The following is a 14,404-nucleotide window of genomic DNA, read 5'->3' as shown; positions in this document are numbered from 1 at the left end:
AGCTAATTTGTTCTCTGTGTAAAGATTCACAATAGTCAGTATTCCAATAGAATAGAAAAACTCAAAGTAAACTTTCCACTGTGAACCTTTTCTCCTGTTGACATGAGAATTCAGTACGTCCAACATACAATGGTTAGTTTTACAAAGGCTAGGCTAGTACAGAATTTATAGAAACTGAATACAGAACATCAATAAGTACTACCTAGTACCAATCATGAACTCTGGCAAAATTGATGCATCTCAAGCTTGAGATGAAAAAATCATAAACACAGCGAAGAACAACATTACTTTATAGATCGCGTGGGTGCCTTTTGAGACCAAGTGGATACTGAAAGTGCTATTTATATGGACTTCAAATATAGTAAAGAGTTGTATCATCTGCACTCTAAATACAGCACCTTTGTAATCAACACACACAGTTCAGAGCCGGAGTTCAGCTGCACCTTCATCTATTAATGGAGAAGTCCCAGGGGGCACGCCTCCTGAACCAACCAAAGCAAATTACATGAAAACCTAATCCTTCATTTAAAACCTAAGGAGCCTATGATGGAGGCAGCATGACATTATCACATCATTTTTACTGTGGTATTATGGATCAGATTTTCTCTTCGGGTCCCACCCCACCCCCAATTTACTTTTCCTCTCCAATGTATAATGAAATACAGCATAGTAGACGAAACAATTACATGCATATGGCCCTAATAGCATCACATCACCAATGTTAGTTCCCTCCAATACGTGCATAATGTGGCGAAGCCTGGATATTTGCAAAGGGTGTTCAAGATTTATTATATATTTATAAAAAGTAATTTTTGACCTATATACATAGTATTTTCTATATACTCAGTATAATTTTCGAATGAAGGGTGTTCAAACCCTTCACTCTATGTGGCTACGCTACTGTAATGGACCCTATAATAAACCACCCATTACAAGTGTAACATCCTACAGACTTGGCTTTTTCAATCTTCTTTTCAACATTTTGTGTTCAGTGGTTAAAGTATCTACATGTGTTGGAAGATGCTTCTGCGGAGTATACAAGTCACCGTTAAGCAGATCCATTTAAAATTAATCAAGAAAGGAGAATGAAACTTGCCTTGAAATGGAGTTCCTCCCTGAACTCTGATCACCACTATCCTTGCCATCTCCGAAGTCATCAAAACGGCTTGAACGGTTATTGCGGTCAGATTGTGAATCTCCAAATCTACTAGAACGGCCCGAACCAAAATTACGGAAACCACCCAAACGTTTTGAGCCTCCAGAACCACCAAACTTTCCTGAGCGGCCCGAGCTAGTTCCACCATAGCCACCCCCTGATCTTCCTGAACCAGTTCCACTGTATCCACCTGTTCGAGAAGATGAAGCACCTTCTCCACCAAACCTGCTGCCTTTATTTCCATAGCCACCAGAACGACCTCCACCAAAATCACCAGATCGACTACGCATGGTGCCTCCATAGGAACCAAAGCGGTCGCTGCCTTTGCCCATGTCACTATACATGTCTGCTGCTCCAGCCTCTACTTTAATACTTGGGAGCTATTTTAAGCAAGTACATGCAGAGAAGATAGTTCGATGAGATAATAATTCTATATACCAGTGTATACAGAATATTCCAACTGGCTCATGTTCGACTTCAGCAATTCAAGAAAATTAGAAGCACCAAAGATTATCACAAATGCAATGCTAAGATAAAGGAATATGATTGCAACTCCTTTGCAAGATTAGTTCAAAGTAGGAAGTTTCTGATAAGGTAGTGTAAAGTCAGAAGTTTGTGTCCCCTCAATTAGACATTGATATAAGTGGATCCTGTGACAAATAATTCGATTTTCAGCATTCTTTCCAATTCAGATAATCCCGTGATTGGATTATACATATAATTTAACTTTAAATAACCAGCGATATAGATAGAAGAAAAAAGTAATAAAACAAGTTAATAATTGAAATATTTTTAGTTGAACGCCCACAACGCTATGGAGATTCCTTTTTTATGCATTAAAAAACACAAAACTATGAAGACTCAAAGTTCAAACTCCATTCTTTCTTTATTAACAAAGGGACAAGAAAGAAAAAACAAAAAAAACACCCACAGCAGGCTCCTTGAACACAAGTATAACAATCTACTCTAACAGCTATAGCAGTTCAACATGCATCTATTGCATTCTCCCCCCGTTTCCATAAGCGGAAATGTTAACAAATCTTAATGAAGATATTAAAAAGTAAAAACTGTAAGGTATAAGCACCCTTACCTCAGTAAATCTGCATCCGGCATCATGCTCAATACCTTTCACATCCCTATGCTGCTTTGAGGAATGCATGAGAATGGCACTTCCTTTCTTCCCAGCACGTCCAGTTCGACCAGATCGATGAACAAAGATCTCTGAAGAGTTTGGAAGTTCGTAATGTATCACCTGAGCACCAAAATCTCTACTTTAACTTCAGCTAGCAAAAGACAAAAAGCAAACTGCAATCAAAGAAGACTCTAAAACTTAAGACATGAACACATTCCTCTCTCTCTCTCTCTATCTCTCTCTCTCTCTCGGTTTTTGATAACTGCACAAAAAGACTTTTTTTCTTTATACTCATTGAATAATCACTGAATGAAGAATTGGATGAGTATTAATGAATTTTTGGAGGATCCGACACGGGTGTTTCAAATGAGGCAGATCATTACGTAAATCAATTCTTCAAGTGGGAAACAAGGGAGGAGGCAGTGACTAGCTTTATGGCACTGTAAAATAACTAATTAACAGTGGAAATATCCTATCTTTGCTGGGAATGGAGTGGATAATGCCTCGGACGACAGTTGAGTTGCTAGTATTGGAGGGATGCCTTAGAGGAAGAACTACTAATATTTCATCTGGAAGCCACTCACCGGTTTGAGGATTCATATAGCCGACCACAACTTGTTTAGGGCTGAGGCATACTTGTTGTTGTTTGTAAGCCACCCACAGGTATGAGAGAAGAAAATTTGGGAAAAAAGGAATTGGATATGATTCGAGGGGTTGGTTTTGAATTTTGATTAGCCAAAGAATAAAATGTAGATGCTTACAAAACCTCATACGTTTGGTTTAAAATTGAAAAAGGTAGACGGCCAAGAGGATTTCACAGCCTTTCGAGCTCGCTAGACTAGCAGCTTTTGTTAAGACATCGTAGCACTCTCTTGGTGCACACTTCTCTTGCTGATAAAATATTTACTTATATTCTTAAAAAATGGTTGGTTTGTTTCTCAAAGGATGTTCAAAAATGCTTTTGTCTGTATACTCCTGTACGTGATGTGAAATTTGTCTCAAGATACAATGCCCTGTAGCTCACCCTAAAATATGTAAGTATCTATGTGCACTGCTTATCAGAAAGTGGACACAGAAGGGAAGACAAGGAATGAGAAATGATTGAAGCATAGTTAACTAATCAGGCAAGTAAAAGAATGAAAGACCAACCAGATCAACATTAGGTACATCAAGCCCTCGAGCAGCAACATCAGTGGCCACCAATACATTGAATTGACCTTGTCGAAAACCGGACAGAGTTCTCTCCCTCTGGCTTTGTGTGATATCCCCATGCAAAGCCTCACATCTCAAAGTTTTTTGCATTGAACTCGCCAACCTATCAGCATCACGCTTTGTTTGAGTAAAGACAATACACTTGCCTCCTTTTGCATGCTCCTGAAAAACAAATATATGCTCAGTCTTGAAATTTTAGACAAAAAAGAAATCACTTTACTCCTTAGGTATAGCAACAACATGCAATGACACTAGATCAATAGGTTAGATATGAAGTAGAACTGAAAAGAGACTTAGGTTATAGATTCATACTGATATTAAGGGTCCAAGAACTGCCGGTTTCTGACGCATCTCACAAGCAATTGAATACAAGGAAATGCCATCGGCTAATTTCTGGTCAGAATCCCCTACCTGCACACACATTCACACATAATTATTTAGCATAAAAGCCTGTAGGGTCAAATAAAAATAAGACAGAAGTTCCTGTCCACATGGTGAGAATAGCGGCCTCACAAGATCAATGTGAATTGGCTTCTTCAAGAACTTGTTGGTAATTTTCATTATCCAACTTGGCATTGTGGCTGAAAACATCATCGTCTGATGTTTCTGCCGAACATTTTCAAGAATGGTTTCAACATCCTCCGCGAAGCCCACATTAAGCATCTGATCAGCTTCATCTAGAACAACGAACTGGATTTCTGATAAATTCAAGGACCCCCTCTTAAGCAGATCAATGATCCGACCAGGTGTCCCAACAACAATGTCTGCACCCCTTTGAAGAGTACTCATTTGGCGTTGAATGGGGACACCACCATAAACACACAGCGTATCCAAAACAGGAGCAGACTCATAAAATTCTTTCTCCACCTGCCGTGCAAGTTCTCTAGTGGGAGCCAAGATCAATGCCAAAGGGTTTCTTCCCCGTCTGTATAGTTCAGAATAACCAAAAAGATTTCACTTGTAACGAATTTCACATTCTCAACAAATAAAGAATCATCAATAACTCTCTGACAAACTTACGACATGATAATATTTAATGCTGCTACATATTTAACTATTACTCACCTCCATTTCAATTTATATGACACACTTTCCTTATTAGTCTGTTCCAAAAAATGACAGATTTCAATATGAAGATTTAACCCAAATAGTTGTCCACCTAATCTCTTAAACTTAAAATAGCCGGCGGATGTATAATATATATGTAATTCATGTACAATATATGTATAACTATATATAATCTATGTATACCGGCTAAAAAAAGAAAGCATTAAATCTGACCAGCTATTTGTGTAACAATCCCTTTCAATATTTGGAAACAATTTAACTTCATAATTTTTATTTTACCCATTCTACCCTTAGTGAGAAGCATTTATAGCTACACAAATCTCATGGCCCCGCAAAGTTTTACCCATTAAGCTTCTAGGACCACAAGTTTCAAAAATATTCTTTTTTTTCTTTAACTTAGTGTCGACTCAAACTAACTCATATAAATTGAAATAGAGGGAGTACCAAAATAAATCCTACAAAGAAAAACAGATGGAACAAACCCTTTTTTATTGTTGAATTTGATGATCTTATCCATGATAGGAATGCCAAAAGCTAGTGTTTTTCCAGTTCCAGTTCTAGCTCGGCCAATCATGTCCGACCCCTGCATTGCTGGTTCCAAAACAGCTTTCTGATACAACCCAAAATGAAAAGATTCTAGAATCAGAAATTGTTCCGCAGATTTTCTTTTGACTAGAAACCAAAACCAAATGAAAATACATATGCTGGAAAGACAAACTTAAATTTCCCCATTTGTGTGTTCAAAAGTAGCGGAGCCAGAAACTTCAGTAAGAGGATTAAAAAAATGTAAAAATGTCACACCTAAGATATAAACCTTTGTCAAGGGGATTCAGTAGTTTATGTATAAAAAAGAATTTGTCTTTACCCTTTTTGCACAGTGCAATTTTTCGGCAAAGGGGATTCAACTGAAACCCCTTCACTAAAGGTAGCTCTGCCACTGCGTTTAAGGGCCTGCATTGCACTATATGACCAAATTAATCTAAGCATATGGAGACCAAAACACTAAACAGAATTACAGAAAGCTCGCCAAAAAACGATAACGATAAGAAGTAAGGAACAATCTTCCCCACTTGACACCTCAACATTCTTTACAAGAATATACTACAATATCTTCTAAAGGCTTAATGTCATTGCCTACTTTAACTTATCGGTCCTAAATAACTTCACATGCGGAGAGAGTGTCCTCCATCAAGTCATTTCCCTTTCTTCAGACTGTCCAACGCAAAAACAAAACCTCATGGAAGTCATAGGAAATCCTGGACAGATTTTTGTACAAATTTTAGTGCAAACTGCATTAATACTGTGCTGAAGTGAACAGCCGCATAAAACCTATGTGCAGAAAACCCTCTTTAATTCTAAATTACTCTTTTCTATATAAAATATAAACACACACAGAGAGAAATTTAGGAGGTACAAATGCTGTTATCTTTTTCCAAAAAAAATGACACATGTGCAGAGAGCCTCATATTCTGAATTACTCTTCTCTCAAAGATATTTTAACACCACCAATAAACACACAATTTTACATCAAAATAGGAGTTAAAAATGTTTTTTTCCTCAGACGGAAATGACGCATGTGCAGAGAACCCCTCTAAGTCTAATCTCTACTCTTTCTATCAAAAAACTTGAATACCATCAATGAATACACAAATATAGCAAACCATGAGCTAAAAATGCTGTCCTTCTCATTTCAGATAGAATCTTGAATACCATCAATCAATAAAACACACAAATACAGCAAAATTGGGAGCTAAAGATGCCTTTTTTCAGATAGAATCTTGAATACCATCAATGAAAAACAGACATATATAGCACAATTAGGAGCTAAAAATGCTGTCTTTTTTTAACGCAGAAACACTAGGTGATTTCTTCACCATTTGTCCAAGCCTTGGCGGACACAATTACACATAGAATGAGCCGAGCCCGGACACCACGGTTATTAAAAAAATGCTGTATTTTTTCCTATAGAATCTTGAATATCATCAATCAATAGACAGCCAAATATAGAAAAAACCAGCAGCTAAAAGTGCTGTCTTTTTATCACATAAAAATAAATTATAACAATTCAATAAAAACACCTGAATAGGAAAAAGAGAAGTAATTCCCCTTTGAGCCAAAGCAGAAACAATTTCCTCAGAAATACCAAGCTTTGATATCTCAAGCCCAACCCCATTATCAACATCACACTCTTCTTCTAAATCTGCAAATGCAGTAGCAGCCACATTAAATGCCCTCACACTATACCCAAAATTACCACTAACCCAATTCGACACTGCTGCTGATGGAGTTACAGAAGTGGTAAAGCTGTGAATTTGTGAAACTTTAAGAGCATTTCTTGGAATGAATTTATCAGTACTAAAGATATGGGAAACTGAATTTAAGGTGACCCTTTTTGAGGTTAGTGAAGATGAAGTGTTTCTCAGTAGAAAAAGACTATTCATTTTGCTGTATCTTAAAGGAGTGGAGAGGGAAGCCATTTTCTTCCCTTTGGTGATAAGGTTTTTGGTAGGGTTTATGAGAATAGAGAGAGTGTTTGAGATAAGCCCCCCAATGAACATTTATATACGGTTGGAAGGGGCTGTATTAAAGAGAAAAGATTAAAATAGTCCCCCAAGTTTGGAGTTCATTCAAAATGATCGTATATATAAGGTGAAATACTTAAATAGCCCCTTAAACTTGACACGATTTTTCAGTTAGACATTCTGATTTAGTTAGTGATCAAATAGACACTTCTAATTAAAAATATTATTTCTGTGAACACCTCGTGCTGACATGATAAATTACGTGTTAGATTGAACTGTTATGCGAATCTTATATTTTCACCACTTATCGCCAGTGTTACCACCATTCTCGACCGTAAACCACCATCAACTTCTTCCCTTTTCAAAACTACTACCTTTTTTAGAATTCTTATGTTATTTCTTTGAGATATTAGAAAATTTATTTTGGAGAATTGGACCTCTTTGTTTGAATTTGACTCACAAATTAAGTGTTTTGAAGAATTGATATTCTCGAAGGTAATCTTCTTCTTGCTTCTTTATATCTTGGATTCTATTTTATCGTTCTTTGGACGATCAACTAATTTATTAATTGTTGCTTAAGTTGTTCATCCAGGTTTCTAGTTTCTTCTTTGTTTGACTAGTTAATATTGCTCCGTTTCGGCCAATTCAGTCTAATAACGTATGACCTAACTACATTACAGCTTGTTTGGATTGTTGTTACATGTTGTTTCATAATGTATCATATTGTATTGTATTGTATTGTTTAATGAATACAATGTTTAGATAGATTGTATTGTTTGCCGTCGTTTCATGATGTCACGCATTAACAATATGAAAAATAAACTTGCAACATTACTAAGAAAAAATAAGATACGAAATAGAATTATTATATAAAAAAGTAGGAAGAATAAAATATGATTATTTAATAATAAAGAATGGCAAGATGAGAGGAAAAAAGTAAAGAAATGACGCCACCACACCAAATCTATTGTTTCATAAAGTGACATTTTTCGTCATTACATAACGATGGATTTAATGATACGATAAAATAAAATTAAAGTAACAATCAAAACAAACATTATATTTAAAATAACAATACGATAGGTAACAACCATCCAACCAAGTTGTTAGCTAAAATGAAAATACTAGTCTCTACTATACCGAGCAATATAATGTCACAATTGTGTCTACATGGTAGATCCACAATAAGGCACTTTCCATTTCCCTTCACAATTACAAACGTTTATCATCTTAATTAGACGTATTGTACATATAAGCAAACTGTTTCTTGGGAAAAATATTATTTACACACAAACACAAAAGAAACTTTTTCGAAGCAATATCATATGACACCCCTGCCAAATCGTCTTTAATTTGCCATTGATTTCTGTTATAAATTCTGTATTGCTGTAATAAATAATTAAACTTTCTGAAAAAATAAAACAGAAAGTTAGTAATACTTGTTTAACGAAATAGATTCTGAACAACAAAAAACAGTATAGGAATAAATCGAGCCCACTGAATATATCCTCCCAGGATAGAACGATTTAACTCACTAGTGTATTGGTACCAAAAACTCTGATGAACTGCGAACCACTCAATGGGCGTAAAACACACTGGAAAATATTGTGCAGAAGAAGAAGAAGAAGAAGAAGAAGAAGCTCAGAAAATTTCGTAAGGAAAGATTCTAGGATTCAAACTCTATTTATAGAGTTGCTGGCAATGTTTCTGAAAAGGTTTGCAACATTTCAGAAACAGCCATGGCTGTTGGAAAAGGGGTGTTTGAAATATTGCGGGAAAAATATATTTAAAATAATCCGGGAAAGAAAACGGGTCTGAACGAACCGGGTCGCGGGTTATTCCGGATTGAATTTTTTGTTAATTATTTAATTAATTAAATAATTGAAAGAAATTTTGTCCAAAAAGATTAATCAATCAATCGATCTTTGACTAAATCTAAATCTAAATCTAAATCCGAAGCCGAGCCGAGCGAGCGACGACGACGACGGCGCGAGGCTTGCCTTTTTCTTAACTCTTTAAGAGCTAGAAGAAGAGCAATTATATATATACTCATCAAAAGCCTTTTCTTTCTCCGATATGGGACAATGTCCCTTTCCCAAGGGAAACTCAAATATTTCGTTTTCCCTCTATTTCTCATTCACCTTCTTTAAGCTACACAAGCTTAAAATCCCAACAATCCCCCACATGAATGGGGAATGGCTATAAAATAAAGGAATGCACAGACGCGTGTGTGTTTTACATGCAAGAATTAATTGCATCCGGATAAGTAGGTTTCCCTTTGAACTTTTCGTAGTAAACTTATATCGGATATACTCGGTCAATCGGTAGATTTGATATCTTTGAACCGTCGAGCTTTGTTGTATACCTAGACAACATAAGTCACACAATCAATCCTTAACTATCTATGGTTCTCACGGTTGTGTTCGTTTCAGCCATGAACACCGCCTGGTTTCATGAGTGCTTAGATAATGGGCCTTTACTTTCATTCCCCTTAAAGCGGCTTACACTTCACACTCACATAGGTGATTTCTAAACGTGTAATCCTATAGACACACTATCTGGTCATATCCTGCCAGACTTAGCAAATCATTAAAAAATCTTTAAGCTTTGTTGACTCATCAAAAAGCCTTAATGCTTTACCTTGATTTCTGAACATTGTCTTCATCACGAGAGTGGGTTGAGTTATTTGACAATGTTGAACCGTCATTCATAACTTTGTTTGATCTCTTTGAACCTAGCTCGTGGGATCTCCAGTCTGCTAGGTAGAGTTACCGTCATGATGACTTGTCCTAGACCTTAACCCCATTCTCTTTGATGATCTTTCAACTGCCTCTCTAGATAGGCCTTTTATAAGTGGATCCGACACGTTATCTCTTGACTTTATGTAGTCAATTGTGATAACACCACTAGAGAGTAGTTGTCTAACGGTATTGTGTCTCCATCGTATATGACGAGATTTTCCGTTATACATAACGCTCCCTGCCCTACCTATTGCCGCTTGACTATCACAATGTATACAAATAGGTGCCAAAGGTTTGGGCCAAAATGAAATATCTTCCAAGAAATTCCGGAGCCATTCAGCTTCTTCACCGGCCTTATCTAAAGCTATGAATTCAGATTCTATTGTAGAACGGGCGATGCATGTTTGTTTGGATGATTTCCAAGATACTGCTCCACCCCCAATTGTGAAAACATATCCACTCGTGGATTTAACTTCAGATGATCCAGTGATCCAATTTGCATCACTATATCCCTCGATCACGGAGGGATATTTGTTATAATGCAAAGCATAATTTTGGGTATGTTTGAGATACTCCAAAACTCGTTTCATTGCCATCCAATGTATGTGATTGGGATTACTTGTAAACCGACTCAGTTTACTAATAGCACATGCTATATCTGGTCGTGTACAATTCATGATATACATCAAGCTTCCCAATACTCTTGCATAATCCAATTGTGAGTCACTTTCACCTTCATTCTTTTGAAGTGTATAACTCACGTCAATTGGAGTCTTGGCAATTTTGAAATCCAAATAGTTGAACTTGTCAAGTACCTTTTCAATGTAGTGAGACTGTGATAATGCTAGACCTTGTGGAGTCTTGTGAATTCTGATTCCTAAGATCACATCAGCAACTCCTAAGTCTTTCATATCGAATTTGCTAGCCAACATGTGTTTAGTAGAATTTATATCTGCCATGTTTTTGCTCATTATCAACATGTCATCAACATATAAACAAACAATGATTTCATGACCTGGAGTGTTTTTAATGTAAACACATTTGTCGCACTCGTTGATTTTAAACCCACTTGCCAACATTGTTTGATCAAATTTGGCATGCCATTGTTTGGGTGCTTGTTTAAGTCCATAAAGTGACTTAACAAGTTTGCACACTTTCTTTTTTTTACCAGTTACCACAAAACCCTCAGGTTGTTCCATGTAAATCTCTTCCTCTAATTCTCCATTTAAGAAAGCTGTTTTAACATCCATTTGATGGATTTCAAGACCATACACGGCCGCTATTGCCACTAACACCCTAATAGATGTTATCCTCGTTACTGGCGAGTAAGTGTCAAAGTAATCAAGGCCTTCCTTTTGTCTATAACCTTTGACAACAAGTCTTGCCTTATATTTGTCAATAGTGCCATCAGCTTTCACTTTCCTTTTAAAGATCCATTTCGAACCTAAAGGCTTATTTCCTGGAGGAAGATCTACCAATTCCTATGTATGGTTATCCAAAATTGATTGAATCTCACTATTGACTGCCTCTTTCCAAAATGCTGAATCAGAAGATGACATAACTGCATTAAAAGTTTGAGGCTCATTTTCAAGCAAGAATGTCACAAAATCTGGTCCAAAGGAAGTAAATGTTCTTTGACGTTTGCTATGCCTTGGATCTTCTATACTTGGAGTATTTTCCTTTGGTTCTTCCCGAGGTCGTTTAGGTCTTTCACTTAACGACTCACATTCAGTTTTATACGGATAGATGCTTTCAAAGAATTTAGCATTATCTGATTCTATTACCGTATTAATGTGAATTTCGGGATTATCAGATTTATGAACCAAAAACCGACATGCTTTACTGTTTATAGCATATCAAATGAAAATGCAATCAACAGTTTTTGGTCCGATTTTAACCCTTTTAGGTAAAGGAACTTGTACCTTTGCTAGACACCCCCACACTTTGAAATATTTCAAGTTGGGTTTTCTTCCTTTCCATTTTTCATATGGAATAGATTGCGTTTTGCTGTGGGGTACTCTGTTGAGTATTCGGTTAGCTGTAAAGATAGCTTCGCCCCACAAACTCTGCGGTAATTCGGAACTTATTAATAAAGAATTCATCATTTCCTTTAATGTCTGATTTTTTCTTTCCGTAATTCCATTGGATTGAGGTGTGTAAGGTGCAGTAGTTTGATGGATAATTCCATATTCCGAACATATTTCTGCAAATGGAAATTCATATTCTCCACCCCTATCACTTCTAATCATTTTGATTTTTTTATTCAATTGATTCTCCACTTCATTCTTGTATTGCTTAAATGCTTCAATTGCTTCATCCTTACTATTAAGCAAATAAAAATAACAATATCGAGTGCAGTCGTCAATAAAAGTAATAAAATACTTTTTCCCACCTCGAGATGGTGTCGACTTCATATCACAAATGTCAGTATGAATTAAGTCTAAATGGTTTGAATTCCTTTCAATAGACTTATAAGGATGTTTTACAAACTTAGACTTAACACATATTTGACATTTTGATTTATTACACTCGAATTTAGGCAACACTTCTAAATTAATTAACTTCCACAAGGTTTTGTAATTGACATGTCCTAAACGAATATGCCATAAATCATTTGACTCCAATAAATAAGAAGAAGCTGCAATTTTATTCATACTGTCAACAACTATTACATTTAGTTTGAAGAGGCCCTCTGTGAGGTAGCCCTTTCCAACATACATTTCATTCTTGCTTACAACAACTTTATCAGAAACAAATACACATTTGAATCCGTTCTTAACAAGCAAAGAAGTAGAAACTAAATTCTTCCTAATAGTAGGAACATGAAGAATGTTGTTGAGCGTTAATACCTTGCCGGAAGTCATCTTCAGGAATATCTTCACATAACCTTCAATCTTGGCTGTTGCAGTATTTCCCATGGAAAGCTCTTCTTCGGGACCAGCAGTAGAGTAAGTCGCAAATGCTTCCTTGACAGCACAAACATGTCGAGTGGCTCCAGAGTCAATCCACCACTCCTTCGGATTTCCAACTAGGTTGCATTCCGAAAGCATTGCACACAGATCATCAATGTCATAATTCTTCTCCACTATGTTGGCGTGTCCCTTCTTCTTATACTTTTTTGGGAGACGACAATCAGGGGCTTTGTGACCGGTTTTTCCACAATTGTAGCAGCTGCCCTTGAATTTCTTTTTGTTCTGCTCCTTAGTCTGTCCAGAAGACCTCTTTCTCTTCTTACTTTTTGGAGCAGTCTCCTCAACGATATTAGCTCCCATGATCGTTGAATTTCCACGAGACTTCTTCTCGGCTGTTTTGTTGTCTTCCTCAATCTTGAGACGAATCACAAGATCTTCCAACTTCATTTCTTTGCGCTTGTGCTTAAGATAGTTCTTGAAATCTCTCCACGAAGGAGGCAATTTTTCAATCATTGCAGCCACTGGAAATGCTTCATTCACGACTATACCTTCAGCAATAAGGTCATGAAAAATAAGTTGAAGCTCCTGAACTTGGGTTCCAACAGTTTTACTGTCTATCATTTTATAGTCTAGAAACTTGGCAACCACGAACTTCTTCAAGTATGCATCTTCAGTCTTGTACTTCTTCTCAAGTGCGTCCCATAATTCTTTCAAAGTATTCATCGCACTGTACACATTGTACAAGTCATCCTCTAAAGCGCTTAAGATATAGCCTTTGCAAAGAAAATCTGCCTGCTTCCACGCCTCAACAATCATGAATTTCTCGTTGTCCGGCATGTCCGCAGCAGGCACTGGAGGTTCTTCACTAGTGAATTTCTGCATACCAAGTGTGGTAAGCCAGAAGAACACCCTTTGCTGCCATCCTTTGAAGTTGGCTCCGAAAAATTTCCCCGATTTCTCTGTTGGTGGAACAACAGTCCGGCTTGACGAGGCTATCGTCGTTGCCGCAATAGTCACAGAAGAATTTCCGTTATCAATTGCCATTTCTCACTGTAAACAACAGAAGAGTTCAATTAATGGCAAAATCAAAACAGTAAACAATACTGTTATTAACAAAAATAATATGTATAATAAATAAAATCGAAGTTTTTATATACTGTTATGTTCTTCAAATAGTTTTACGAATTTCAATACTCTGATGAAGTTTTTTATATCTTCAAATCAGAAGAGTAAAATTCAGAAGGAGTAGAAAACCATACAGGTTTTAATCTCCACAAACAAAATACAGAATATAAAAAAAAAAGTTAATTTCCTTAAGAATGTTATAAATTCTGTATTGCTGTAATAAATAATTAAACTTTCTGAAAAAACAAAACAGAAAGTTAGTAATACTTGTTTAACGAAATAGATTCTGAAAAATAAAAAACAGTATAGGAATAAATCGAGCCCACTGAATATATCCTCCCAGGATAGAACGATTTAACTCACCAGTGTATTGGTACCAAAAACTCTGATGAACTGAGAACCACTCAATGGGCGTAAAACACACTGAAAAATATTGTGCAGAAGAAGAAGAAGAAGAAGAAGAAGCTCAGAAAATTTTGTAAGGAAAGATTCTGGGATTCAAACTCTATTTATAGAGTTGCTGGCAATGTTTCTGA

General features: G+C 36.4%; 1 protein-coding gene across 1 annotated transcript; it reads right to left on the bottom strand.

Annotated features, from left to right (window-relative positions):
* Positions 1–49: 49 nt before the first annotated feature.
* LOC104089919 (DEAD-box ATP-dependent RNA helicase 9, mitochondrial-like) lies at positions 50–7,096 on the bottom strand. Its single transcript, XM_009594935.4, has 8 exons — positions 6,647–7,096; positions 5,051–5,178; positions 4,014–4,425; positions 3,813–3,911; positions 3,438–3,662; positions 2,247–2,408; positions 1,097–1,536; positions 50–482 (listed from the first exon to the last, which is right to left on the bottom strand). Exons 1-8 carry the CDS (start codon positions 7,043–7,045, stop codon positions 446–448), a joined length of 1,902 nt encoding a protein of 633 aa, XP_009593230.1. The 5' UTR covers positions 7,046–7,096; the 3' UTR covers positions 50–445.
* Between the last annotated feature and the right edge of the window lie 7,308 nt (positions 7,097–14,404).

This window comes from Nicotiana tomentosiformis, chromosome 6 (genome assembly GCF_000390325.3).
Source record: "Nicotiana tomentosiformis chromosome 6, ASM39032v3, whole genome shotgun sequence".
In the NCBI taxonomy this organism is placed as follows: Eukaryota; Viridiplantae; Streptophyta; class Magnoliopsida; order Solanales; family Solanaceae; genus Nicotiana; species Nicotiana tomentosiformis.
This window is presented reverse-complemented; position numbering and strand designations above follow the sequence as displayed.

Excerpts from the sequence above, each read along its gene's own strand:
- LOC104089919 (XM_009594935.4), bottom strand. The coding sequence starts at position 7,045 with ATGGCTTCCCTCTCCACTCCTTTAAGATACAGCAAAATGAATAGTCTT. Across the intron at positions 4,426-5,050 it reads AAATTCAACAATAAAAAAGG|ACGGGGAAGAAACCCTTTGG; the intron begins GTTTGTTCCATC and ends TGAACTATACAG. Across the intron at positions 3,663-3,812 it reads TTCTTGGACCCTTAATATCA|GAGCATGCAAAAGGAGGCAA; the intron begins GTATGAATCTAT and ends TTTGTTTTTCAG.